Here is a 24,735-nt window from a genome sequence, read left to right on the forward strand (position 1 = left end):
GTTACATACACTTCAGGTTACTGACTCAGCTAACCCAGAAATAGTGCTTCAGGTTAAGAACTTTGCTTCAGGATGAGAACAGAAATCGTGCTCCGGCGGCGCAGCAGCAGCAGGGGGCCCCATTAGCTAAAGTGGTGCTTCAGGTTAAAAAAAGTTTCAGGTTAAGAACAGACCTCCGGAACGAATTAAGTACTTAACTCAAGGTACCACTGTATTATTAGGGAAGTTTTTAATATTTAATGCTGTATTGTTTTTAGCACTCGATTGGGAGCCACCCAGAGTGGCTGGGGGAACTCAGCCAGATGGACGGGGTATAAATAATAAATTATTATTATTATTATTATTATTATTATTATTACTATTACTATTACTACTACTACTACTACTATTACTATCATTATTATTAACTTTTGTGTGTTTTAAAGAAGGGCTGCAAATCTTTCTTAATTTTATTGTTTTATCTTTCATAAACTGCTTTAGTTTGTGTTTTGTTTTGTTTTTCAAATCAACCAGTGTATAAATTTTATTATATTTTATTCAATTCAATTCAAAATCCTTTATTAGGCATAGCACACCACACATTCACAAACAAACATCATATACAGACTGCATAAAATACGGGCTCAGCGAACACAATTTATCCCAGACCTATTTTTAACTCCAGGACATAAATCGATGTACATAGATAATATAATACAACACAGCAACATCACCTACCGTTACAAACCACTAAGTCTCTTTATCATGGCCCATTCTCTCTTCATGGACAGCATTTAAAAATTCAGCCGCTATTAAAGTAATTTGATCATCGCTGTCCGCCAGCAGGTCCTGAACAGTTGGTTGTGTAAAGATATGTCTATTCAATTTTAGGGCCTCAAATAATTATTATATGCCATGGCCATTTGGGCTGTTTTTTCCCCCTCCAGAAATTTATGATGGCAGTCACATGGAGGCAGAGGGAGGGGACCCAAACAAAATATACCTGGTTACCTATTATGCACAAAAAAGGACAGCTAGGTGACCACAGCCACATTACCGAGTATCGTGCAAGGAAGTAGGGGCACCATCCTTTCTGGCGACCGAAGGCCTTCAAGTCGTCGAGATTGTACACGCCGTATGGGAGAGGCACCTGCCGCCCGTGGGCATCAAATTCCTGCCAAAGAAGGGAAAAGCACATGGCGAGCGGCAGTTTGAATCAGAGAGTTAGAAGGGAGCCTTGAGGGCCAGCTATTCTTTTTGGCACCTGCTAAAAACATCATTTTCTAAGACGAGATGCTTAGAAAGTTGATGTCGATGCCATCCTATAAAATAAGAGAACAAGAAGAATATACTGTGGCGTTCGTACGGAGCCCCCGGTCGTCTCATGGACTACTAGCCCGTATACACCACTAATCCGCTGCCACCAACCAGGCCCTCCCTGGTAAAATCACTTCAGTCTCAGTCAGCTTCTCAATTAATAAAGAAGAGTGTATTCTATTTCAGACACAATCAAACTTTTACGGCATTCCAAACGTTGTTGCTCTTTACTTTCTTAGTCTTATTTTCCTCTCTCTATCTCTTCTACCTCCCCACACTCAAGAACCCACTGCCCTGTCTCTCTATTACCAACTGCCTTTCACAACCAGCCAACCCACTAAAACCAACCAACTACCCACCAACAACTCCACCAACAAACAAGATGAATTTTAACAGGGAGAAATGTAAAGTATTGCACTTGGGCAAAAAAAATGAGAGGCACAAATACAAGATGGGTGACACCTGGCTTGAGAGCAGTACATGTGAAAAGGATCTAGGAGTCTTGGTTGACCACAAACTTGACATGAGCCAACAGTGTGACGCGGCAGCTAAAAAAGCCAATGCAATTCTGGGCCTCATCAATAGGAGTATAGCATCTAGATCAAGGGAAGTAATAGTGCCACTGTATTCTGCTCTGGTCAGACCTCACCTGGAGTACTGTGTCCAGTTCTGGGCACCACAGTTCAAGACGGACACTGACAAACTGGAACGTGTCCAGAGGAGGGCAACCAAAATGGTCAAAGGCCTGGAAACGATGCCTTATGAGGAACGGCTAAGGGAGCTGGGCATGTTTAGCCTGGAGAAGAGGAGGTTAAGGGGTGATATGATAGCCATGTTCAAATATAGAAAAGGATGTCACATAGAGGAGGGAGAAAGGTTGTTTTCTGCTGCTCCAGAGAAGCGGACACGGAGCAATGGATCCAAACTACAAGAAAGAAGATTCCACCTAAACATTCGGAAGAACTTCCTGACAGTAAGAGCTGTTTGACAGTGGAATTTGCTGCCAAGGAGTGTGGTGGAGTCTCCTACTTTGGAGGTCTTTAAGCAGAGGCTCGACAACCATATGTCAGGAGTGCTCTGATGGTGTTTCCTGCTTGGCAGGGGGTTGGACTCAATGGCCCTTGTGGTCTCTTCCAACTCTAGGATTCTATGATTCTATGAACTCCCCAACAAACTCCTCCCAGAACTTGTTTTATAGTCTCACACACTCCAGCCCCCTGGGTCCTGACTGTGCAACCTGTTTAACTATTTTTCCTCCAGCACTCTCTCATATATGTTAACGTCACACATACGTCTAGAGAAAAGTGGAAAATGTGTATTGATACAACTGTGTACAGCTGAAAACGCTGGCAGTGTTGAGATAAATTCAACAGTGTAAATAAGTTATGATGGATCTAATAGGTAAAGGGACAACTGGGCAGTTAAATCCAGACAAAGTTGACTCTGGGGTTGCGGCGCTCATCTCGTTTTCAGGCCGAGGGAGCCGGCGTACAGCTTCCAGGTCATGTGGCCAGCATGACTGAGCCGCTTCTGGCGAACCAGAGCAGCGCATGGAAACACCGTTTACCTTCCCGCCGGAGTGGTACCTATTTATCTACTTGCACTTTGATGTGCTTTCGAACTGCTAGGTTGGCAGGAGCAGGGACCGAGCAACGGGAGCTCACCCCGTCGCGGGGATTCGAACCACAAACCTTCTGATCGGCAAGTCCTAGGCTCTGTGGTTTAACCCACAGCGACACCCGCGTACCATAATCAGTCATACCAACAGGCTAAAAAACAGTTTCTATCCGTGGGCTGTTAGGCTGCTGAACAGAAAAAAATATAGTGCAATTGACCTTCGGGGTGGGTGTGTTGTGTGACAAGCACAGAGTGCAATGAGATTGGGTGTTTGGGGTGGGGAGAGAAGCTCGTACACAGCAATGTACACAGGTTGTACATTGACAATAAAGGTATTATTATTATTATTATTATTATTATTATTATTATTATTATTATATCAGTATACTTAAAGCTATGGTTTTCCCAGTAGTAATAGTTTTTGCCGAAGAATGGATGCTTTTGAATTCTGGTGCTGGAGGAGACTCTTGAGAGTCCCATGGACTGAAAGAAGATCAAACCTCTCCATTCTGAAGGAAATCAGCCCTGAGTGCTCACTGGAAGGACAGATCCTGAAGCTGAGGCTCCAAGACTTTGGCCACCTCATGAGAAGAGAAGACTCCCTGGAAAAGACCCTGATGTTGGGAAAGATGGAGGGCACAAGGAGAAGGGGACGCCAGAGGACGAGATGGTGGGACAGTGTTCTCGAAGCTACCAGCATGAGTTTGACCAAACTGCGGGAGGCTATGGAAGACAGGAGTGCCTGGCGTGCTCTGGTCCAGGGGGTCACGAAGGGGCGGACACAACTAAACAACAAAAATCAGGCTTCCTCAACCTCGGCCCTCCAGATGTTTTCGACTACAATTCCCATCATCCCTAACCACTGGTCCTGTTAGCTAGGGATCATGGGAGTTGTAGGCCAAAACATCTGGAGGGCCAAAGGTTGGGGACGCCTACTCTAAATGAAACAGCGATTACTATCGCGATACCTCGAAGAAGCGGCAAGAGGGGACGCTGCTGTCCTGCTGCTGCTGAGCCCGGACGTAGGAAGCAGTCAGGCTGAAGCATTTCCCGTCCACCTCCTTCCCGAAGCGAAAGGCGCTCACCTGCAGGGAGGAATAACGATTATTAGAACTGTAGAGCTGGCAGAGACCCCAAGGGTGATGGACTACAGCTCCCATCACCTCCAGCACCCACAGTTGGTGCCAGGTTGGGGGTAAGCTGGGATAAGGGGCCAGTGTGTGAGCACAGAGGGGCTGACCCCAAGGTGTCTGAACGCCCTGAAAGGCAGCGACGTGGGCGACTCCCAAGTAAGCCCATTGGGCAGAACGGCGCTAATCAAAACAGCGGGCAAACCTCCGGGTGGATGCAGAGGTTCTTCCTGGAGCTGAGTGCCAAGCCCAGAAAGGGCAGCTTGTCTCCTGTCTGCTTCTCGTGGAAATCCAGGAGTTTGCGCAGTTCCTCGATGACCTGGGGGGAAAGCACAGCACTCGCGCCAAAGACTCAACGATGCCTTATGAGGAACGGCTAAGGGAGCTGGGCATGTTTAGCCTGGAGAAGAGGATGTTAAGGGGTGATATGATAGCCATGTTCAAATATATAAAAGGATGTCACATAGAGGAGGGAGAAAGGTTGTTTTCTGCTGCTCCAGAGAAGCGGACACGGAGCAATGGATCCAAACTACAAGAAAGAAGATTCCACCTAAACATTAGGAAGAACTTCCTGACAGTAAAAGCTGTTTGACAGTGGAATTTGCTGCCAAGGAGTGTGGTGGAGTCTCCTCCTTTGGAGGTCTTTAAGCAGAGGCTTGACAACCATATGTCAGGAGTGCTCTGATGGTGTTTCCTGCTTGGCAGGGGGTTGGACTCGATGGCCCTTGTGGTCTCTTCCAACTCTAGGATTCTATGATTCTATGATTCTATGACTCCTTGGTCCTCTCTCTCTCTCTGTGAGCCACGGAGGATGGAGGCAAGTCGAGGGGTCAGGGACAGAGGCGCGGGCTGGTCTCCAGCTCCCATCATTCTCCAACTTCTCACTCTCAGCACTCCTCAGAACTAACCACACCACACTAACAGTCTCCAACACACACCAGTGTTATAGGTAAAGGGAGCCCTGACCATTAGGTCCAGTCATGACTGACTCTGGGGTTGCGGCGCTCATCTCGCTTTATTGACCGAGGGAGCCAGCGTACAGCTTCCGGGTCATGTGGCCAGCATGACTAAGCCGCTTCTGGCGAAGCAGAGCAACGGAAATGCCGTTTACCTTCCCGCTGGAGTGGTACCTATTTATCTACTTGCACTTTGACGTGCAGGAGCAGGGACAGAGCAATGGGAGCTCACCCCGTCGCGGGGATTTGAACCGCCGACCTTCTGATCGGCACGCCCTAGGCTCTGTGGTCTAACCCACAGCGCCACCCGCATCCCTATCAGTGTTATAGGTCATGCCTATATAAGGAACTCAGCCAATCACTGGGCAGATTCCTTTCATGTTCTGTATTCCCACGCTGTGGAGATTCTAATTGCAAACTTGCTAAGCTGCCTGCAAATCATGGATTCCAACAAACCCAACCATGTCCCAGTTACCTTTTCAATCTCTGGCACCGTTCGGGAGCAGTAAATGAGCTTGGTCACTTCCAGGGGATGAGCCTGAGGAGGGAAAGGGAAAACGGGTTTACTTAGAAAGCGCTTTTTGGGTGGGTGGGTGTGGGAGGGAACATTGGCCAAAAGAGGTGCCCCATTGGCAGGAGAAGATGCAGAAGAGTGGCCAGTCAGACGGGGGGGGGTCCAGAAAGCAATGTATTTTATCTTTTTTTTAAAATCATTTTTATTGATTTTCCATAAAAACAGCCGCTCAACATATCCGCATCATAATCCATTTAAAAACAATAAACTAAAATAAAAAAACAACCAAATTATAGTCCAAATTGTAATTATTAATTTTTCCGGGCTCCCCATAGTGTAGACCTCTGAAGCATATCTCCAAATCTTCATTCCTGCCTCTTCTCGTTGCTTTCATATTTTCTGCCTTCTGATCTTAACATTTTAAAGTTCTCCGTCCCTCGCTATGCGATTCTCAGTCATGTCAAAAATCATATATCCTTTCATCCATCGAATACCGATTTATTTGTAAATATATATAGCAATGTATTTTATCTTGCATTTTTAAAACACAGTGGTGCCCCACAAGACGAATGCCTCGCAAGACGGAAAACTCGCTAGACGAAAGAGTTTTCCGTTTTGGAGGTGCTTCGCAAAACGAATTTCCTATGGGCTTGCTTCGCAAGACGACAATGTCTTGCGAGTTCCTGCTGGTTTTTTTTCCTCCCCCCCCCCTTTTTCTAAGCCGCTAAGCCCCTTATCAGCTGATCCGATCAGCAGATAAGCCACTAAAAGCTGCTAAAAGCGCTAATCCGCTAATCCTTCAATGGGCTTGCTTCGCAAGACGAAAAAATCGCTAGACGAAGAGAATCACAGAATGGATTCTTTTCGTCTTGCGAGGCACCACTGCACTTGCTTTTATTATACTGGCTTAACGTAAGTCATCTTCGTTACAAGGCAGGCCATAAAGGAATTGACTAAATTTAGCTGCCGGCCACATGACCAGGAAAAACTGTCTGCGGACAAACGCCAGCTCCCTCGGCCAGTAAAGCGAGATGAGCGCCGCAACCCCAGAGTCATACACGACTTAACTGTCAGGGGTCCTTTAATTTTTTTTAAATAGGAAGCCAGGTTCTTTCACTTTAAAAAACAGTAATTTCTGCTCAAACGGATAACACAAACCAGTACATCCAACACCCAGTTTTAAAGGATAGATCTATTTTCTATTTTATTGTACTACTAGGGGATTAACTTTGGTGCCCAGTTTGATAGAGAGAAGTTAGCTTCCTATCTAGACGCTTGTGTTCTTCGGGGGTACACAGAAAATAAATCATAAGGACACGGGAATGAGGGGATATTTTAAATGCATATGTGTATTTAATCTCAAGAACTCTTGAGGTGTTGTTGTTTATTCATTTAGTTGTGTCTGCCTCTTCGTGACCCCCTGGACCAGAGCACGCCAGGCACTCCTGTCTTCCACTGCCTCCTGCAGTTTGGTCAAACTCATGCTGGTAGCTTCGAGAACACTGTCCCACCATCTCGTCCTCTGTCGTCCCCTTCTCCTTGGGCCCTCCATCTTTCCCAACATCAGGGTCTTTTCCAGGGAGTCTTCTCTTCTCAAGAGGTGGCCAAAGTCTTGGAGCCTCAGCTTCAGGATCTGTCCTTCCAGTGAGCACTCAGGGCTGATTTCCTTCAGAATGGAGAGGTTTGATCTTCTTGCAGTCCATGGGACTCTCAAGAGTCTCCTCCAGAACTCAAAAACTGTTGAGGTAGGCTAGACCAAACTGCGGGAGGCAGTGGAAGACAGGAGTGCCTGGCGTGCTCTGGTCCAGGGGGTCACGAAGAGTCGGACACGACTAAACGACTAAACAACAACAAGACCGAGAGGCAGTGATCAACCCAAGCAAGCTTCATGGCCAAGTGGGGATTCAAAGCCTGGTCTTTCCCAGGTCCTAGTCCAACACTCTAACCACTGGCTCTCTTTTTGATGTTTCTGCAGACAAAATACTAATAATGGAAGGCTGCAGACCCGCTGTCCCCCTCCCCAATGGCGCTGGACTCCCATCAGCCCAAATGGCCAAAGGTTGGGGTGATCAAGGGAGCTGTAGTCCAGCTGGAATAATACTTCATCTTCATGACGCCCTTTGGAGCATTCAAAGTGTTTCACGTTCTCCCGGCGATCGTTACATCAACCCTGCAAAGTAGACCAGGTGTTCTTATCTGCATGAGGGGCTGACAGCAGCGTAAGCCAGGCTGCCTTTACGGAAGCCGAGGCAAGGCGACTCACCCGTTGGTAGGCCACAATCAGAGACAGGAGGGAGATTGTCTTCCCGGTGCCCGATGGCATTTCCAGAACGCCATGACCCTAGCGGAGAAACAGAGAGCGCCGGTATGAATTAGCGGCGATACTGCAATGCTGCTTACGTCAAATCTCAAAGTGGGAAAAGTATGCATTCACACAATTTAAAACAGGCTCCATTCGATGGTTGTGATGCTGGCGATGTAAAAGCTTTGCTATCAAGTCTACTCTATTTTTTTTTTTGAAAAAATGATATTTATTAAAGTTTCAGAAAAGATTACAAAAGTAAGGGGAAAAAAGGAAAAAATACAAAATACAGAAAAATAAAAACAATTAAAAACCAATCAATCTTTCCATGTCTTGTCTTTCATTTACTTGTTTCCCTGACCTCCTCACACCTCCCTTTTTTGTATTCCAGTTCAGTTAGTTAATTCAGCAAATCCGCCAGTTCCATATAGTCCATCACCTTCATCTCCCATTCTTCCAGGGTGGGTAGATCTTGTGTCTTCCAATACTTTGCAATAAGTATTCTTGCTGCTGTTGTAGCATACATAAAGAAAGTTCTATCCTTCTTTAACACCAATTGGCCGACCATGCCCAGGAGAAAGGCCTCTGATTTCTTCAGAAAGGTATATTTAAATACCTTTTTCATTTCATTATAAATCATCTCCCAGAAAGCCTTAATCCTTGGGCACGTCCACCAAGGGTGAAAGAATGTACCTTCAGTTTCTTTACATTTCCAACATTTATTATCGGGCAAATGATAGATTTTTTCAAGCTTGACTGGTGTCATGTACCACCTGTATACCATTTTCATAATATTCTCTCTTAAGGCATTACATGCCGTAAATTTCATACCTGTGGTCCATAACTGTTCCCAGTCAGCCATCATTATGTTATGTCCAACATCTTGTGCCCATTTAATCATGGCAGATTTCACCGTTTCATCCTGAGTATTCCATTTCAACAGCAAGTTATACATCTTTGACAGAATCTTGGTTTTGGGATCTAACAGTTCTGTTTCCAATTTTGATTTTTCCACCTGGAAGCCAATTTTCTTGTCCAAATTATATGCCTCCATTATCTGGTAATAATGAAGCCAATCTCGCACTTTATTTTTTAGTTTTTCAAAACTCTGCAATTTCAATTTGTCTCCCTCTTGTTCCAAAATTTCCCAATATTTCGGCCTATCAAGTCTAGACTCTAGACCAGGGGTCAGCAAACTTTTTCAGCAGGGGGACGGTCCACCGTCCCTCAGACCTTGTGGGGGGCTGGACAATATTGGGGGGGGGGAGAATGAATTCCTATGCCCCACAAATATCCCAGAGAGGCGTTTTAAATAAAAGGACACATTCTACTCATGTAAAAACATGCTGATTCCCAGACCATCCGTGGGCCGGATAGAAGGTGATTGGGCCGGATCCGGCCCCCGGGCCTTAGTTTGCCTACCCATGGTCTAGATCAGGGGTCTGCAACCTTTAAGACAAAAAGAGCCACTTGGACCCATTTCCGAAGAAAAAAAACTGGGAGCCGCAAAACTCATCATTATAAAAATAACTTTTTTGTCACTTTTTTTAAATTATTTCTTTGTTTGACCCCTCAGAATTAATTACTCCTCCTCATAGAAATAAACGTTAAATTAACAAGTTACCTTTTGTGTGTGTGTGTGTTCTTCACTCCCCTTCAAAACAGTGACCAGCGTACATGCCCCTTACAATGTAGCAGGCGGGCGGGCGGGAAGGTGACGTTGGGACGGTGCGTGACTAACGCACGCACCGCCCCCATGCGACGTCACAGCCAGTACAGCGCCCGCCACAGTGGGGAGTGTCGGGGCGCACAATGCGCCTCCTCCCCTCTCTAGTATCTGCCCCGGAGCCGCGGCAAAGGTGTAAAAGAGCCACATGCGGCTCCGGAGCCACGGGTTGCAGACCCCTGGTCTAGATGTCTGTTGATGAAACCTAGAACAGCATCAACTATTTTTTGCTGGTGCATCCCATTATTCCACCTCACCTCTTGAAACAAGAAACTGATTTGCACTGATTTCAAGCGCAGCAACACCCTCCTCCTCCTCCTAAACCGGCACCCCAAACAAACCCAGCCTCTGGTCAAACCTTGGCATCCAATGTCCTCTTCAGCTCCAGCATGTAAGAATACTGCTCCGGGTAGATGTAATCATAGGGGAAATAAACAAGAAGTCCATCTATGTTCAGCCTGAAGGAAGGGAAAGCGAGAGAGGCATCAGAGAAATGTCCTGGGAAAAGAATTGCCCATAAGGAGGCGCTTGACTCAAAGCCAAGCTCCTAGTCCTTAGGTTTTAAACTGCCAGTCAGTGTAGGCAGCACTGAGGGGATCATAGGAATTCTAAGGTCTTATATATATAAATGTACATGGCAAACACATACATAAGTACCGTATTTTTCGTCCCATAGGACGCTCCGTCCCATAGGACGCATCTAGTTTTTGGGGGGGGAAATAAAAGAAAAAAATTTCCCTTTATTTCCCCCCCCCCCCAAAGCAGGTCGGGGAAACAGAACCAGGTCGAGGAACAGTGATAACATTGCAGTGTTATGTGGTCTAAGTGGCCGCTCCCAGTCACCAGTCTAGCTGCCGCATTCTGGATTAGTTGCAGTTTCCGGGTCACCTTCAAAGGGAGCCCCACGTAGAGCGCATTGCAGTAGTCCAAGCTGGAGATAACTAGAGCATGCACCACTCTGGGGAGACAGTCTGCGGGCAGGGAGGGTCTCATCCTGCGTACCAGATGGAGCTGGTGGACAGCTGCCCTGGACACAGAACTGACCTGCGCCTCCATGGACAGCTGTGAGTCCAAAATGACTCCCAGGCTGCGCACCTGGTCCTTCAGGGGCACGGTTACCCCATTCAGGACCAGGGAGTCCTCCACACCTGCCCGCCCTGTCCCCCAAAAAGAGTACTTCTGTCTTGTCAGGATTCAACCTCAATCTGTTAGCTGCCATCCATCCTCCAACCGCCCCCAGACACTCACACAGGACCTTCACCGCCTTCACTGGTTCAGATTTAAAAGAGTTATGGAATTAATGCATGGGGGGCTGCATGCAAAGATATGGGGGTGCATCTTTCTCTGGCTGGTGGAAAAGGCTTGCTTTTGCACCCCCACTCCCCCAAAAAATGCCCCCCCCAAATATTGCACCGACAGAGAGAGTGGAATTGGTCATGTCAATGACCACAGCAAATGCCTCCCCTTTAACCCAAGCAATGAATTCCAAACGCCTTCAAGTATTTGCCCCCCCCCGCCCACTCAACGCCCCCCCCCCACAATAGCCCCTCTTTTTAATAATGCCCACTTAGTCTATATCTGTCCCCAATAACACTCCCCCCCTCCCTGTTGCCCTAGTGGTATTTCCCAGGTCTCCGCTCCCCCCACTCACTTCATGGTCTCTCCCAGCCTCCAATCCCATTGGTCGCCGCAGCTGCTCACGCCGCTCCACTCTAGGTAAGCTTTTTCTTCTTCTGCGCATGCCTTCGCCGCTGCGCTCTATTGGTCAGAAGGACTCGTCGGGTCGCGTTTCTGGTTGGCTAAGATGAATAAAGCTCCGCCCCACATTTAAGCGAGTACCTACAGCCCTAGCCCAAAGGGAGTTCGGCTGCGCTGTGAAAAGGCATCGGAAGCCGCTCGAGAGCTAATCGTACGCAGCTGTTGAAGGCTGAAGTAGTCGAGCCCAGAAATAGGGATGGCCTTGGATGGAGAGATGCTAAAAACCATGAATGATAAAGCTTGCTTGCTTGCTTGCTTCTTGGATGGATGGATGGATGGATGGATGGATGGATGGATGGATTGCATTTATAGTGTCCTACCTGTAGCAGGAACCCCCCACCCCAATCATTCTGTTTGCACAAACTTCACACACACTCACACTCACACACTACATACGCCACATTTCTGTTATAAATTCATAGAAAATCAACCATACATCGGATTTGCACTGTTCCATTTTTATTTTACTCCATATGACAAGGACTATCAAAGGGGGGTGGCTTGGTTCTGGTCAGCCATAATCCCTTCACCATCCCAGCACATCCACAGGAGCCCTGCCCAGTTGCTATGCCAACCCTGATGATCCCAGACAGAAGACAATCAAAATCACAAAGAACCTGCATATGGGAGTGGATTCAGCATGGACTGAAACAAAGGACAATAATCAGATCTTCCCTCTGGGGGCAGGAAACTGCAAACTCCCTTTTGGCCACTGGAAGTGACTCATGGGGAGGAGGAAAGGAGGAACCAGCCAGGTGACAGGACACTCAGGTTGCCACCACAACTCCTCCCTCAACCCCTCCTTTCTGTAATGTATGCATGATGTCAACCCCTTCTGTAATGTATGCATGATGTCAAGCCCTCCTTTCTGTAATGTATGCATGATGTCAACCCCTCCTTTCTGTAATGTATGCATGATGTTTCTGGGGGTGGGCTTGACCTGGAGGATGGGAATTTCAAAAGTTTTTATAAGGTCTTGCAGACCATCTTTCTGGGTCTTTCCTCTCTCTTGCAAGTGAGGGGAACACCCTGTTGCAACAGTTCAATAAAGGCCAAGCCTACAGGCTGCTGTTTTGCTCCAAGTTATCCTGGTTGGTGTCTTTGTTTTTGTCCAAGGGAGCCCTCAGATTTTTCCGGTAACATACCTTTCCTGCAAGGTTCTCTTCCTCCCTATTTTATCCTCGCACAACAGCCCTTTAGGTTAGGCTTGAGGCTGGGCAGGGTGCAACGCAGGGCTAAAAGAAAAAACTGCTCCTTTTCTCTTATGGGGTATCCAAGAGCCCGTTCTTCTTCTGCGATCCTTCATAGCCGAGTAAGATTGTCTTCCATAAACACGGCCTTAACAGTGAGTCCGTAAGTGACTGTGGAAGCCAATTCTGGATCCACACGTCCTTCCACAGTGGGGACATTGGTTTCCGGGCGGGAGTTGATCCCGGTGTGGATTTGCCAAGCGTGCCTTCCTCTCAGCACGTTTCTCCCTTGCGTCCTGAGTTCGAGTGTCTTCAAAGCCCATGGCACCTTTGTTCTCCAACTGGAGTGCACAATTGTCAGTGTTTATACAGTGGTACCTCTGGATACAAACGGGATCTGTTTCGGAGCCCCATTCGCATCCAGAAGCGAACGCAAACCGCGACTGCACGTGCGCGGGTCGCGATCTGCCGCTTCCGTGCATGCACGTGACGTCATTTTGACCATCTGCGCATGTGTGAGCGGCGAAACCCAAAAGCGCTCAACCTGAATCACATTTAACCCGAGGTATGACTGTACTAGGGACGCGGGTGGCACTGTGGGTAAAACCTCAGCGCCTAGGACTTGCCAATCGCATGGTTGGTGGTTCGAATCCCCGCGGCAGGGTGAGCTCCCATTGCTCGATCCCAGCGCCTGCCAACCTAGCAGTTCGAAAGCACCCCCAGGTGCAAGTAGATAAATAGGAACTGCTTACTAGCGGGAAGGTAAACGGCGTTTCCGTGTGCTGCTCTGGTGCCGGTTCGCCAGGACAGCTTCGTCACGCTGGCCACGTGACCCGGAAGTGTCTGCGGACAGCGCTGGCTCCCGGCCTCTAGAGTGAGATGAGTGCACAACCCTAGAGTCTGTCAAGACTGGCCCGTACGGGCAGGGGTACCTTTACCTTTACCTTTATGACTGTACTACATTTTTTAAAGATTTGCCTTGAGACAGTCTTTAAACCTCTTTTGTTGACCACCAGCATTACGCTTTCCATTTTTAAGTTCGGAATAGAGTAGTTGCTTTGGAATACGATCATCAGGCATCCGCAGAACGTATAGAGTCCTTAAGTGGGTTCCCTATCGGTAGGAGAAAATAACAGAGGCCAACCAGAGTATGTTGAGTAGCAAAGCAGCTAGTAAGCCTGATCTTTATTAAACTGTTGCGACAGGGTGTTCACTCACCACATGCAGGAGGGAGGAGGAACCCTGAACAGTGGTGTGCAAGCTCTTAAATAGACTTTTAAAGTCTTTAAAATAGACTTTGAGCCTGTGGCTCAAGGCCAAACCCCAATACATAGGGAAAAATCTAGGTGTGAGGCTGCTCAGTCCCCCAGCTGGTCGGGCAGAGCCCGTGGGTCCCTGCGGAATAAAGGAAGGAGTCCAGCCAATCGGAGCAAATAGCTGTAGACCAAAGTTTATTGCGCAATAGGTTCAAAGAGCAAATTTGAACCCCAAGGATGGGGTGACAAAGACTTTTAAAACTTTCCCACCATATCCCAGAATACAGTACGTACAGCATCATTGCTGCATCACTGACATGTCACAAAAGGGGAGGGGTTAACCTTGGCAAACATGTCCAGACAAGTCCTTGGTACCAGATTAGCATAAGCAGACATGGCAGGGCAAGAGTAAGGTGTAAGATTAGCATAGACAAATATGTCTTAAGTACCCACCACCCAAAAGTACAATAGAACTTCCTTTGCATGTCTGGAGCCTGAGGCAAGTCAGGTGATGAGATCTGGCTTCCTTTGGCTAACAATTGTCCCAGCAATTGTCACCTCTGGGAACTTCCTGGAGTCCTTTTTCAAGGGGAAAATAGCTTTGGAATGGAGGAAACTGGGAAAGGAGATGATTTTATATTATTTTTTAAAGCTAGGTAACTTCCCTGAGCTGTCAAGTTGAAAGGATACATTCAGGTATAATATTTGTAATATTTAACTTTAAAGATGTGCCCCCCCCCCGGTAATTTCCATAACACATCATACATACATCACAGAAGGAGCGGTCTACAACAGGAATACATCACAGGGGTGGTCTACAGCAGAAATCTTGCCTGACAGGATACCTGATAATGGTCAATGACTGCTTTTACCTGGGCATCCTGGCCATTCTTTTGTGATGGTAAATACAGTGGTACCTCGGGTTACAAATGCTTCGGGTTACAAACACTTCAGGTTACAAACTCGACCTCCGGAACGAATTAAGTTTGTAACCCGAGGTACCACTGTACTCAGTTCCTGAATCCAGGTCACAGGCTCACCCTAGTCATACACAGATACGCCCTTAAGACAGGATTTGTGAGCAAAGAGACAACGGGGAGGCTTTCCCATTCCCTTCCTCCTTACAGAGTGTTATGTACTGAGTTGAATAGGATCCAAACTGCAGCAGTCTGATTGGTCCTAGAACAATAGGATCCAAAATGCAGCAGTCTGATTGGTCCTAGAACAATAGGATTCAGAATGCAGCAGTCTGATTGGTCCTAGAACAATGCAGCAGTATGATTGGTTGGCAGGAACCACCCAATCCTGCTCCAGATAGAAGTGAATCCACAACCTGATTGGCTTACAGTAGAATTCTGGATTTAGCCAATCATGTGCAGCCCATTGTGTAAATAATGTATATAAAGCAGATACTGTGAGGGGACTTTCATTCATTCCTCCTCACCACTATGAGCTGAATAAAGAGCATGAAATCTCTTTGCGACTCTGAGTATATTTCACAGAGAAATATTTGAGATCTATTTGGGAGGGTCAAAATGGCTTCAAGATTGTTCTTGTTATGTACTGAAGTTCTCACCCTGGGCCAGCAGGGGGATACTGTAGATAGTTTTCACTCAGGTCCACGTCAGTTATTTTAGGCAGGAAACCCTGAGTGGTTGTTGCTACAATATTGACAGCCGGCTGCCTATAAAAGCAGGCCGGCTGAGCTCTGTTCAGTTCTGTTCCAGCTTACAAAACAAAGAGCTGCTTTGGAGAAATCGCTGTGTCGTCTGCCATGTCTACCCACTATTCAACAGTTCTCCTATACTATTTCAGACACGTGGTTTATATACTTTCGTACCTGCTTGCCTTGTACATTTATGAACATTTAATGTATATATTTGAGACCTTAAATTCCTATAACATGGAGAATGGCAATAAGGCCCCCAAGCAGGGCCTGAGCACAGCAAGTGGGGTATAAATAAATATACAATAATAAATATGGAACGGGGGGTGAACAGGTCCCCCACCATTTCCCCAGTGTCCCCCCCCCCCAGGCCTCCACACCTTTAATTTCTACAGACCCATCCGTGGATGTGGTGCTTTGCGAAATTGCGAAGAACCGGTTTGGCAAACCTGTAGCCCGTAGGGGGTTGCAAGCTCCAACTAGACCCAGGGAACTAAAGAAGGAAAGGCCTGGGAAGGGAGGGGTAAAGGATAAAAAGGTTTCCCAACCACAGACTCTCGGAATGAGCACCTCCAGCAGCAACAGCCCTTTGCAATCCTCAGTAGAGCTGTGGGTTTCTGGTCTTGTAGCCTTATGAGGCTTTGCCCTCAGGTGGGAAAAATATTGCGCCTGGGAAAGGGAAGTGGGAGTCAACAGACACTCAAGGAATAGTTTCGGAGAAAAAGGTTTTATTTCTACCATCCATGAACTGGTAGAAGGAGCAAGTGTGATAAGTCACAAAAAGCATGCACGAAATTCACAGTCATGTGCACAAGCATATATACCCCTTTCCAGTTCCCTCCTCCTTTCTCCTCCTTCAGGAGTCCTGCCCCATGTTGAGGTTCCTGAGCATGTACAGAAAGCTGTCTTGGGACTATTGTGGACTCTTGGCAGGAAAGGGGGTGAGGGGGTTTTCAGAGTGTTCCCGTTGTTTCATTCTTGTGCTTTGGCATGGTTCCCGGAGAGAAAGCAAGTTGCAATGTGGTTCTGAGAAAGGCCTGAGAAGACAATGGGCTCTGTTCTCTACCTTGTTGCAATCTTTTTAGTTACAGCAAGCGGAATGTTTCTGATGCTTAGCTGCTGAGAAAATGATTTTGAAAAGCTTTGAGAAACTTTGAGCCTGCTTTGGTGGGGGGTGTGACTTTGGGCCTAGGTGAGGTCACCTGTCCTCACCTTCCTTCAGTCTGGCCCCAGTGACGCACGCCTTAGTCATCCCATTTGGACTACTGCAATGTGCTGTGCTTGGGGCTATCCTTTGAAAAGCGCGCAGGAATTTCAACTGGCCCAAAGAGCTGCAGACACATTGCTGGTTATCGGGAGCATAGGGAGAGACCGGAATAGTTAAATGGTTCAGTTAAGCTGTCTTGAAGAGAAGCTGCTAAGTGGAAAGAAACTAAGTCCATATTTGACGGGTTCGAAAAGGAGTGAGCAAGAAGTGTTTCAGGAGATGGAAATGATATAAGAAAAAAAACCTGCTCTTTTCCCCTTATGGGGTACCCAAGAGCCCATATAGAGTCCTCTTTTTAGGTTCTCTATCAGTAGGAGAAAATAACAGAGGCCAACCAGAGAATATTGAGAAGCAAGGCAGCTAGTAAGCCTGTTATTTATTAACTGTTGCAACAGGGTCCTCACTCACCACACACAGGAGAGAGGAGGAACCCAGAACAATGGTGTGCAAGCCCTTATATAGACATTTTAAATTGCCCACCCTGGAGTCCAGGACCACCCCCAGAAACATCATACCTACATCACAGAAGGGGTGTGGCCCAAGACCACCCTCTAGATACATCATACCTACATCACAGAAAAGGTGGTCTACAACAGAAATTTGAGTGCGTTGTGCATCTCCTGTCTGGCAAGTTACCTGATTGCATTATCTAGGTTTTGACCACTCTTTTGTTGTTATAACTGAATCTATAATTCCTGAATCTAGGTCACAGGCTCACACCCTGTTCATATCTTGTATCTGAAGAAGTGTGCATGCACACAAAAGTTCATACCAATAACAAAGTTAGTTGGTCTCTAAGGTGCTACTGGAAGGAATTTTTTTATTTTATATATTGAATGTGCCCTTAAGACAGGATTTGTGAGGGCAGGTTTGTGAGGAAAGAGACCATGGGGAAGTTTCCCACATTGACCTCGCAGAGTAATATTTGAGGTCAATTTGTTCAGGACCTTTTCTGTGGGGTTTCAGACATGCGGTTTATATATACAGTTATGAACATTTAATTTTTTTATATATGACCTTAAAATTCTTATAACAGAAATCATGCTGTATTTCAAGGCGAATTGCAGGTCAAGCACTTATTCATAGCTGATGGTATAAATTAGGGTAGGAACAAGGGGAACTAACTGTGCATGTTTCTGTCTAACCTGAATCTGTTAAAGGCAGCTTCCGTTAGGGCCAAAAGAGAACAGTAAATTAGCTGGGGTGCATAGCTGTCAACCGTCCCTTATTTGGTGGGACACTCCCTTATCCCAGCGCTGCATCCCGCTGCTGTCCCTTATTGAAGATGTCCCTTGAATTTCCCGGATTTCAAAGGAAGCAGCTCCTCTCCCTCCCTGACAGCCAGGGAGGAGGGAGACTCCAACTGTGTTGCTTGGCTGCATTGCTCACCCAATAAGGAGTCTAAGAACGACTGGGGGGTGGAGCTTGCATGCCTTGTGCCAATCAAATCGGCCGCGTTGCCTGGGGACTCGCCTTTGCTCAGCGCTTCCCAGCAGAGACATGACGGTGGTTTTCCTTGCTGCATCCCCTTTGCTGGGTTGCTGCGCTGTGGGAACCACCGCTTGAGGCTTCATTTGGCTGCTGGTTGACTAAAATCCCTTATTTTGGCTGCTGATCCCTTATTTTCAAATCTGTAAGTTGACAGCTATGCTGGGGTGTGCGCACGAAATCCACCCTCCTCCCTACCCCAATACCTCCACAATTCAGCAGAGGCACTTGACCAATAAATGGAAGCAACGCATCGATGATCCAGTTAGTCCACATTTATTATTATTTTTTAAAACATACTTTTTAGATATAAGCAATTACAAATACATCATCAACAGAAAAGTAATTCCCCTCGCCAAAGAGTGTGGCTCCAGTTTTATGCCTAATACAATATCCATTACACGCTACAGGTGCAAAAACAGGAAGCGAGTGTCATTCCAGAGGGTCCCTGTGCATTTCTGGAGGGCAGAATCGATGCTCGATCGATTGTACATAGTGAATAACCACGTTGCATTAAAAGGAGTGCCTTTTCCCCCTTTGAGGTTCTCGTAGCAAAGTGGTAAGACTTGTTCATAAGTATTAAGCTCCAAATTTATGTGTTCCAGTTCCTAGATAAGAGAGTTTAGTATCTGGGATATTTCCAATGATTCCAATTTTCCCTTTCCCCCCCAAGGTTTACAGTAAACTCTTTTCCTTTGTGTGCATATGTTTTGTTTCAAGCTCCCCATAGTAGTATTCCTTGTAGTAATTTGAGCACTAATGTTACTTTTCTCCTTTTTAATGCCACATTTTTTACTAATACAGTTTCCACGGACAAAAGCTTCAAACGTGTCTCAGATTATTGCTAGGGTTTGCCGTCCCATTTAATGAAAAAGGCATGGAATCTCCTTGAGGAGTTTTTCGCTTTCTGGTTTTTCTTTCTTTCTGTTACCCAATTTCCCATGGGTCATGTTGAAAAATTGTCTTGACAGGGACAAGATCAGAGAACCCCATCAGAGCCATCTCCAAGCGAGGCTCATCCCTTGGAAATATTTAATTGTGTGGCCTTGCACGACTTTTATTTCTAGCAGACGTGCGTGGAGAACCCCTAAGATCAGGGTTAGCTATTCTCCAAGAATCGAAAGAATATATTCACAAAATATTAAACGGAGGCGTCCTGAAAGAAGGATTACAAGGAGTCTGTGTAGGAGCAGTCCAATTTTTAATAGTTAAAGGTAAAGGGACCCATGACCATTAGGTCCAGTCGTGGCCGACTCTGGGGTTGCGGCTCTAATCTCACTTTATTGGCCGAGGGAGCCGGCGTACAGCTTCCGGGTCATGTGACCAGCATGACTAAGCCGCTTCTGGCAAACCAGAGCAGCGCACGCAAAGGCCGTTTACCTTCCCGCCAGAGTGGTACCTACTTATCTACTTGTACTTTGATGTGCTTTCGAACTGCTAGGTTGGCAGGAGCAGGGACTGAGCAACGGGAGCTCACCCCGTCGTGGGGATTCGAACCGCCGACCTTCTGATCGGCAAGTCCTAGGCTCTGTGGTTTAACCCACAGCGCCACCCGTGTTCCTTTTTAATAGTTAGCTCTGTGTTTTTCCAGCCAGTGTCCTTGATAGAAGCACAAACCCAAAATTCTCCCCCTGCAATCCTTCCGGCAAATAGAGGAATCTTTTTGCAGCAGTTGCATGGAGGAGCCTGTGTCTGGGGTGGGGAGTGCAACCTTCCAAGGCTATAATATTCAGGGGATACAGAACACTGGCTTTATATCTGTTAACCCACCACCACCAAGTACCCCTTCCTTTCCACTCGCTTTAAAATGCCACCCCTGGCTGCAGTTTGAGCGATCTGCTTGGCTAGAGGTGATCAGTGGAGGGGCTTGTCTCTCTTATGGCGGCTGACCGGCCTTAGCGGAATAAGTAAAGGTAAAGGGACCCCTGACCATTAGGTCCAGTCGTGACCGACTCTGGGGTTGCAGCGCTCATCTCGCTTTATTGGCCGAGGGAGCTGGCGTACAGCTTCCGGGTCATTTGGCCAGCATGACTAAGCTGCTTCTGGCGAACCAGAGCAGCGCACGGAAACGCCGTTTACCTTCCCGCCGGAGTGGTACCTATTGATCTACTTGCACTTTGACGTGCTTTCAAACTGCTAGGTTGGCAGGAGCAGGGAACGAGCAACGGGAGCTCAACCCGTCGCGGGGATTCGAACCGCCAACCTTCCAATCGGCAAACCCAAGGCTCAGTGGTTTAGACCACAGCGCCACCCGCGTCCCTCCTTAGCAGAATAACAGCCCACAAAATAAGGTAGGGAGGACGTGGGGCACCTTGCCCAAGGAGGGTGAGTGTCAGGTGTGATGGGAAGGCTTTAGGAGTGGGAAAAGGCAGAGCAAAACAGAGCTTCTGCAATTGAGCCAGGGTTTCCTTTGCAGTCTGAAGGGAGGCAGCCTAGCTCTGGAGCAGAGACCATGCTTGACATGAATTACGTCTTGGGTTCAAACCGAGGCCTTTCCAGCTAGGAAGATCAGGGAGCTAGCAGCAGAGAAGGTGTCTCTCTGCCCAGTCAGTGCAGGCCACACTGGGCTAGATGGAGCTGTGTAGAAGGCAACACCCTCTTGGTGATGCAAACTTGCCAAGGCACAAACTCCCTCGTGGCTCCCGTTTGTGCAAAAGCCAAAAGAGCAGAAAGAGGCAGGAAGCAGCGGATTTTGCCCAGGCCACGGTCCCGTCCTGTGGAGCCCTCCTCCTGGGCAGAGAGGGAGCTCTCCTCGAGGATCCCGCTGAAACTGTGAGTCCCGGGGAAGCGAGGTCCTCTTCTCTCACGTCTCCAGTTTCAACGCTGGGACAGGGAGCCGGAGATTCGTGGAGGGAGAACCGGAGCTGAGCAGCGATCGCAGAAATGAGAGGGGGAAGCAGTTGTCGTTGCTCAAGTTCTCACGCAGAGGCCTAAAGGAAGCCGTTGGCGACGTGGCCGGAGCTGGGAGCGGAGAGGTCAGCTGGTGGTGGACGTGTCCAGAGAGGCAAGGAAGCCAGGGGGATGGAGAGAGGGTCAGGCACTTCTGAATGTGCTCAGGGTAGGAGCTGGGAGGGAGGAGGGGGGCAATCTCTTTGAGAGGCAAGGCTGGAGCAGGAGCAAAAAAAAAAAACGGTCCTGTGGGTGGATTTATGGGAAGGATTCCCCCAGAGGTGCGCTACGTACCCCTTGGGCAAATCAATTAGTCACCCCAGCATCTGAATTTTTGTTTGGATGAAAGGGGCAAAAACCTTCCAGCCGCTGGAGCTAGAATCCTAAGTGGGGGGGGGCTTTCCTTCCTTGGAGATTGGGATTCCCATCCGCCAGGGATTCCTCAACTGAGGGGGTTGGGCTAGATGCCTCTCAGGGACTCCCTTAAAGGTAAAGGTAAAGGGACCCCTGACCATTAGGTCCAGTCGCGGCCGACTCTGGGGTTGTGGCGCTCATCCCGCTTTACTGGCTGAGGGAGCCGGTGTACAGCTTCCGGGTCATGTGGCCAGCATGACCAAGCCGCTTCTGGCAAACCAGAGCAGCGCACGGAAACGCCGTTTACCTTCCCGCCGGAGTGGTACCTATTTATCTACTTGCACTTAGATGTGCTTTCGAACTGCTATGTTGGCAGGAGCAGGGACTGAGCAACAGGAGCTCACCCCATCACGGGGATTCGAACCGCCGACCTTCTGATCGGCAAGTCCTAGGCTCTGTGGTTTAACCCACAGCGCCACCCGCGTCCCAGGGACTCCCTTACAACACTACAATTCTATGCAAAACAAAAAAATAAAAATACCATAGTTGTCAACTTTCAGATCTGAAAATAAGGGATCAGCAGCCTCGAAAATAAGGGATCAGCAGCCTCACCTGTCCCAGGGACAGTCTACGGGATATCTAACAATCCGGGATAGCAGCGGGAAGCAGCGGGAAAAGGCACTGGAATAAGGGAATTTCCTGCCAAAAAAGGGAAGGTTGACAGCTATGAAATACTATCACCCTTCCTAGCGTCATGGCAGGTCCTTAATGGAAGCAGGAGGAGAGGAAGGCAGATCTTTTAGTCATGCTTTTCCAGACACACACACACACACAGCGAGAGAGCCAAGGATTCGCCATCTTCTCATGTCTCTCCCTTCCCTCCACCATTATAGCGCGTCTGAGGATGCCAGACAGTCGCCTTCCTCAGGCAGGCAAGGCGATTCATCTGCACTGCGAAGCTGTTCTTCAGGATCCTGTCCAGGCACATTCCTCAGGTTCCTCCTGGGATGGCAGCGACGGGGTTCCTCCCTCCGAAACGTCACGCCTTCCTCTGCTGCGGCCTCACCCTGGGGAAGAGCTGCGGAGGAGAGAAGCACAGGTGGGATGCGTATTTTGGAACGCAGCAAGCCCAGCAAGGCAGAGAAACCAGCAGGCCAGGCTGGATCCTGGCGGCCGCAGGAAGCTCATCGCTGGTGAACAACGTAAGCAGAGGCTCATTCAGGTGCTTTTACGCGGCAGCTAAACTGGTGACTGGGAGCGGCCGCCGAGACCACATAACACCGGTCCTGAGAGATCTGCACTGGCTCCCAGGATGTCTCCGAGCACAATTCAAAGTGTTGGTGCTGAACTTTCAAGCCCTAAATGGCCTCAAAGTCCCAGTAGACCTGAATGAGCATCTCCACCCCCATCGTTCTGAGGTCCAGCTCCAAGGGCCTTCTGGCGGTTCCCTCCCTGCGAGAAGTGAGGTTACAGGGAACCAGACAGAGGGCCTTCTCGGTGGTGGCACCCACCCTGTGGAACACCCTCCCATCAGAAGTCAAGGAAATAAACAACTATCTGACGTTTAGAAGACATCTGAAGGCAGCCCTGTTTAGGGATGTTTTTAATGTTTGATGTTTTATCATGTTTTTAATATTTGGTTGGGAGCCGCCCAGAGTGGCTGGGGAAATTTATTTATTTATTTATTTATTTTATTATTATTATTATTATTATTATTATTATTATTATTATTATTATTATTCAGCATAAACAAAGGACCCTCACACGTGTGTGTGTGTGTCTTTTCAAAATTATTTTTTTAATTTTGACAAAGTAATAATCCTAAATAAATAAGAATAACTACTGTAACTTTCCAACCTCCCAGAATTTCAACGCGTCTTGCGATGGTTTGACCCCTTTCTGTTTTAGCAGTACAAATTCTACAAACACCCTCCATATCTCCTCAAAATCATTTCTCCTGCATATTCCCCGTCTTACCTTGATGGCACATGTTAATTTATCATTAACAGCTAAATCTCACACCTCTTTGTACCGTTCTTCCATTTTATATTCCGCTTGCCCCTTCCACTTCCTAGCTGTAATAATTCGTGCAGCTGTCAACATATTTGTGAACGAGTCCTTCGTAGCCTGCAAACCTCCCATCCCATCCTTGTGCATGTTTTGAACACTCACCCCAAAGTAGTTCTTGGGCACATAGCCCTCCTGGCCGTAGAGAGATGCCCACCACCAGTCTGTTTCGTCGGGGTTGTCGTGGCGCAAGACGGTGACAGGCTCGCCCTCGCGGAAGGACAGCTCGTCGCTGAACTCGGCGCTATAATCCCACAAGGCATAGACCACCCCGTTGTTCATCAGGCCCATGTTCTGCTCAACATCTGCAAAGAGGAATGGGGAGCCCCCCCAAAATGTGGGTCAACATTCATTCAAAACTCATGACCATCTGAATCCTAGAATTGTAGTGTCGGGTGCTCTGCTTCTAGGGAGGAAAGCAATGACAAACCTAGGCAGCATCTTAAAAAGCAGAGACATCACCTTGCCAACAAAGGTCTGTATAGTTCAAGCTATGGTTTTCCCAGTAGTGATGTATGGAAGTGAGAGCTGGACCATAAAGAAGGCTGATCGCCGAAGAATGGATGCTTTGGAATTCTGGTGCTGGAGGAGACTCTTGAGAGTCCCATGGACTACAAGAAGATCAAACCTCTCCATTCTGAAGGAAATCAGCCCTGAGTGCTCACTGGAAGGACAGATCCTGAAGCTGAGGCTCCAAGACTTTGGCCACCTCATGAGAAGAGAAGACTCCCTGGAAAAGACCCTGATGTTGGGAAAGATGGAGGGCACAAGGAGAAGGGGACGGCAGAGGACGAGATGGTGGGACCGTGTTCTCGAAGCTACCAGCATGAGTTTGACCAAACTGCGGGAGGCAGTGGAAGACAGGGGTGCCTGGCGTGCTCTGGTCCAGGGGGTCAGGAAGAGTCAGACACGACTAAACAACAATAACAACATGCTCTGTCAGGCATCCCCAAACTCGGCCCTCCAGCTGTTTTGGGACTACAATTCCCATCATCCTTGACCACTGGTCCTGTTGGGTAGGGATGATGGGAGTTGTAGTCCCAAAAACAGCTGGAGGGCCGAATTTGGGGGTGCCTGCTTCCAAACACCACTTGCTGGAAACCGGGGAGCGTAGAGAATTGCTCTTGTGCTCAGGGGTCCTGTTTGAGAGTTTCCACTTTGGGGGAACCTCATTGGCCACTGAGAGAAGAGGCCATTGGAGCAGATGGGCCTGATCCAGCAGACATGCTCTTGGTATGTCCTCATGGAACCTCCAGGTC

The 24,735-nt window shown here is 47.8% G+C and overlaps 3 protein-coding genes across 8 annotated transcripts in view; all 3 read right to left on the reverse strand.

Annotated features, from left to right (window-relative positions):
- ERCC2 (ERCC excision repair 2, TFIIH core complex helicase subunit) overlaps positions 1-11,343 on the reverse strand; it is a 36,011-nt gene extending 24,668 nt beyond the window's left edge. Inside the window, exons 1-7 of the mRNA XM_083516165.1 lie at positions 11,193-11,343; positions 9,900-9,999; positions 7,777-7,854; positions 5,475-5,537; positions 4,249-4,362; positions 3,882-3,998; positions 1,037-1,153 (exon numbers count right to left, since the gene is read on the reverse strand). Of these exons, the coding sequence (XP_083372291.1) occupies positions 1,037-1,153; positions 3,882-3,998; positions 4,249-4,362; positions 5,475-5,537; positions 7,777-7,854; positions 9,900-9,999; positions 11,193-11,197 (594 nt within the window). The 5' untranslated portion in view covers positions 11,198-11,343. The remainder of the gene's footprint in view (positions 1-1,036; positions 1,154-3,881; positions 3,999-4,248; positions 4,363-5,474; positions 5,538-7,776; positions 7,855-9,899; positions 10,000-11,192) is intronic.
- The window catches only part of PPP1R13L (protein phosphatase 1 regulatory subunit 13 like), a gene marked incomplete at its 5' end in the record, with an annotated part of 81,941 nt that overhangs the window by 3,585 nt on the left and 53,621 nt on the right, over positions 1-24,735 (reverse strand). For 3 of the 6 annotated variants that reach the window (XM_083516146.1, XM_083516145.1, XM_083516144.1), the window contains 2 exons: positions 18,427-22,487; positions 23,582-23,781. In XM_083516146.1, coding sequence (XP_083372272.1) covers positions 22,449-22,487; positions 23,582-23,781 — 239 coding nt within the window. In that variant the 3' untranslated portion in view covers positions 18,427-22,448. Of the gene's footprint in view, positions 1-18,426; positions 22,488-23,581; positions 23,782-24,735 lie in introns of those variants that run through there. The other 3 variants (XR_014529004.1, XR_014529005.1, XR_014529003.1) reach the window with 2 other exon arrangements.
- The window catches only part of LOC310712919 (snake venom vascular endothelial growth factor toxin HF-like), a 116,456-nt gene continuing 110,147 nt past the window's right edge, over positions 18,427-24,735 (reverse strand). Inside the window, exon 8 of the transcript XR_014529014.1 lies at positions 18,427-21,840. The gene's annotated coding sequence lies outside the window, so the exon portion shown is untranslated. The remainder of the gene's footprint in view (positions 21,841-24,735) is intronic.

Source organism: Podarcis liolepis, assembly GCF_965112155.1.
Source record: "Podarcis liolepis genome assembly, chromosome: 7".
In the NCBI taxonomy this organism is placed as follows: domain Eukaryota; kingdom Metazoa; phylum Chordata; class Lepidosauria; order Squamata; family Lacertidae; genus Podarcis; species Podarcis liolepis.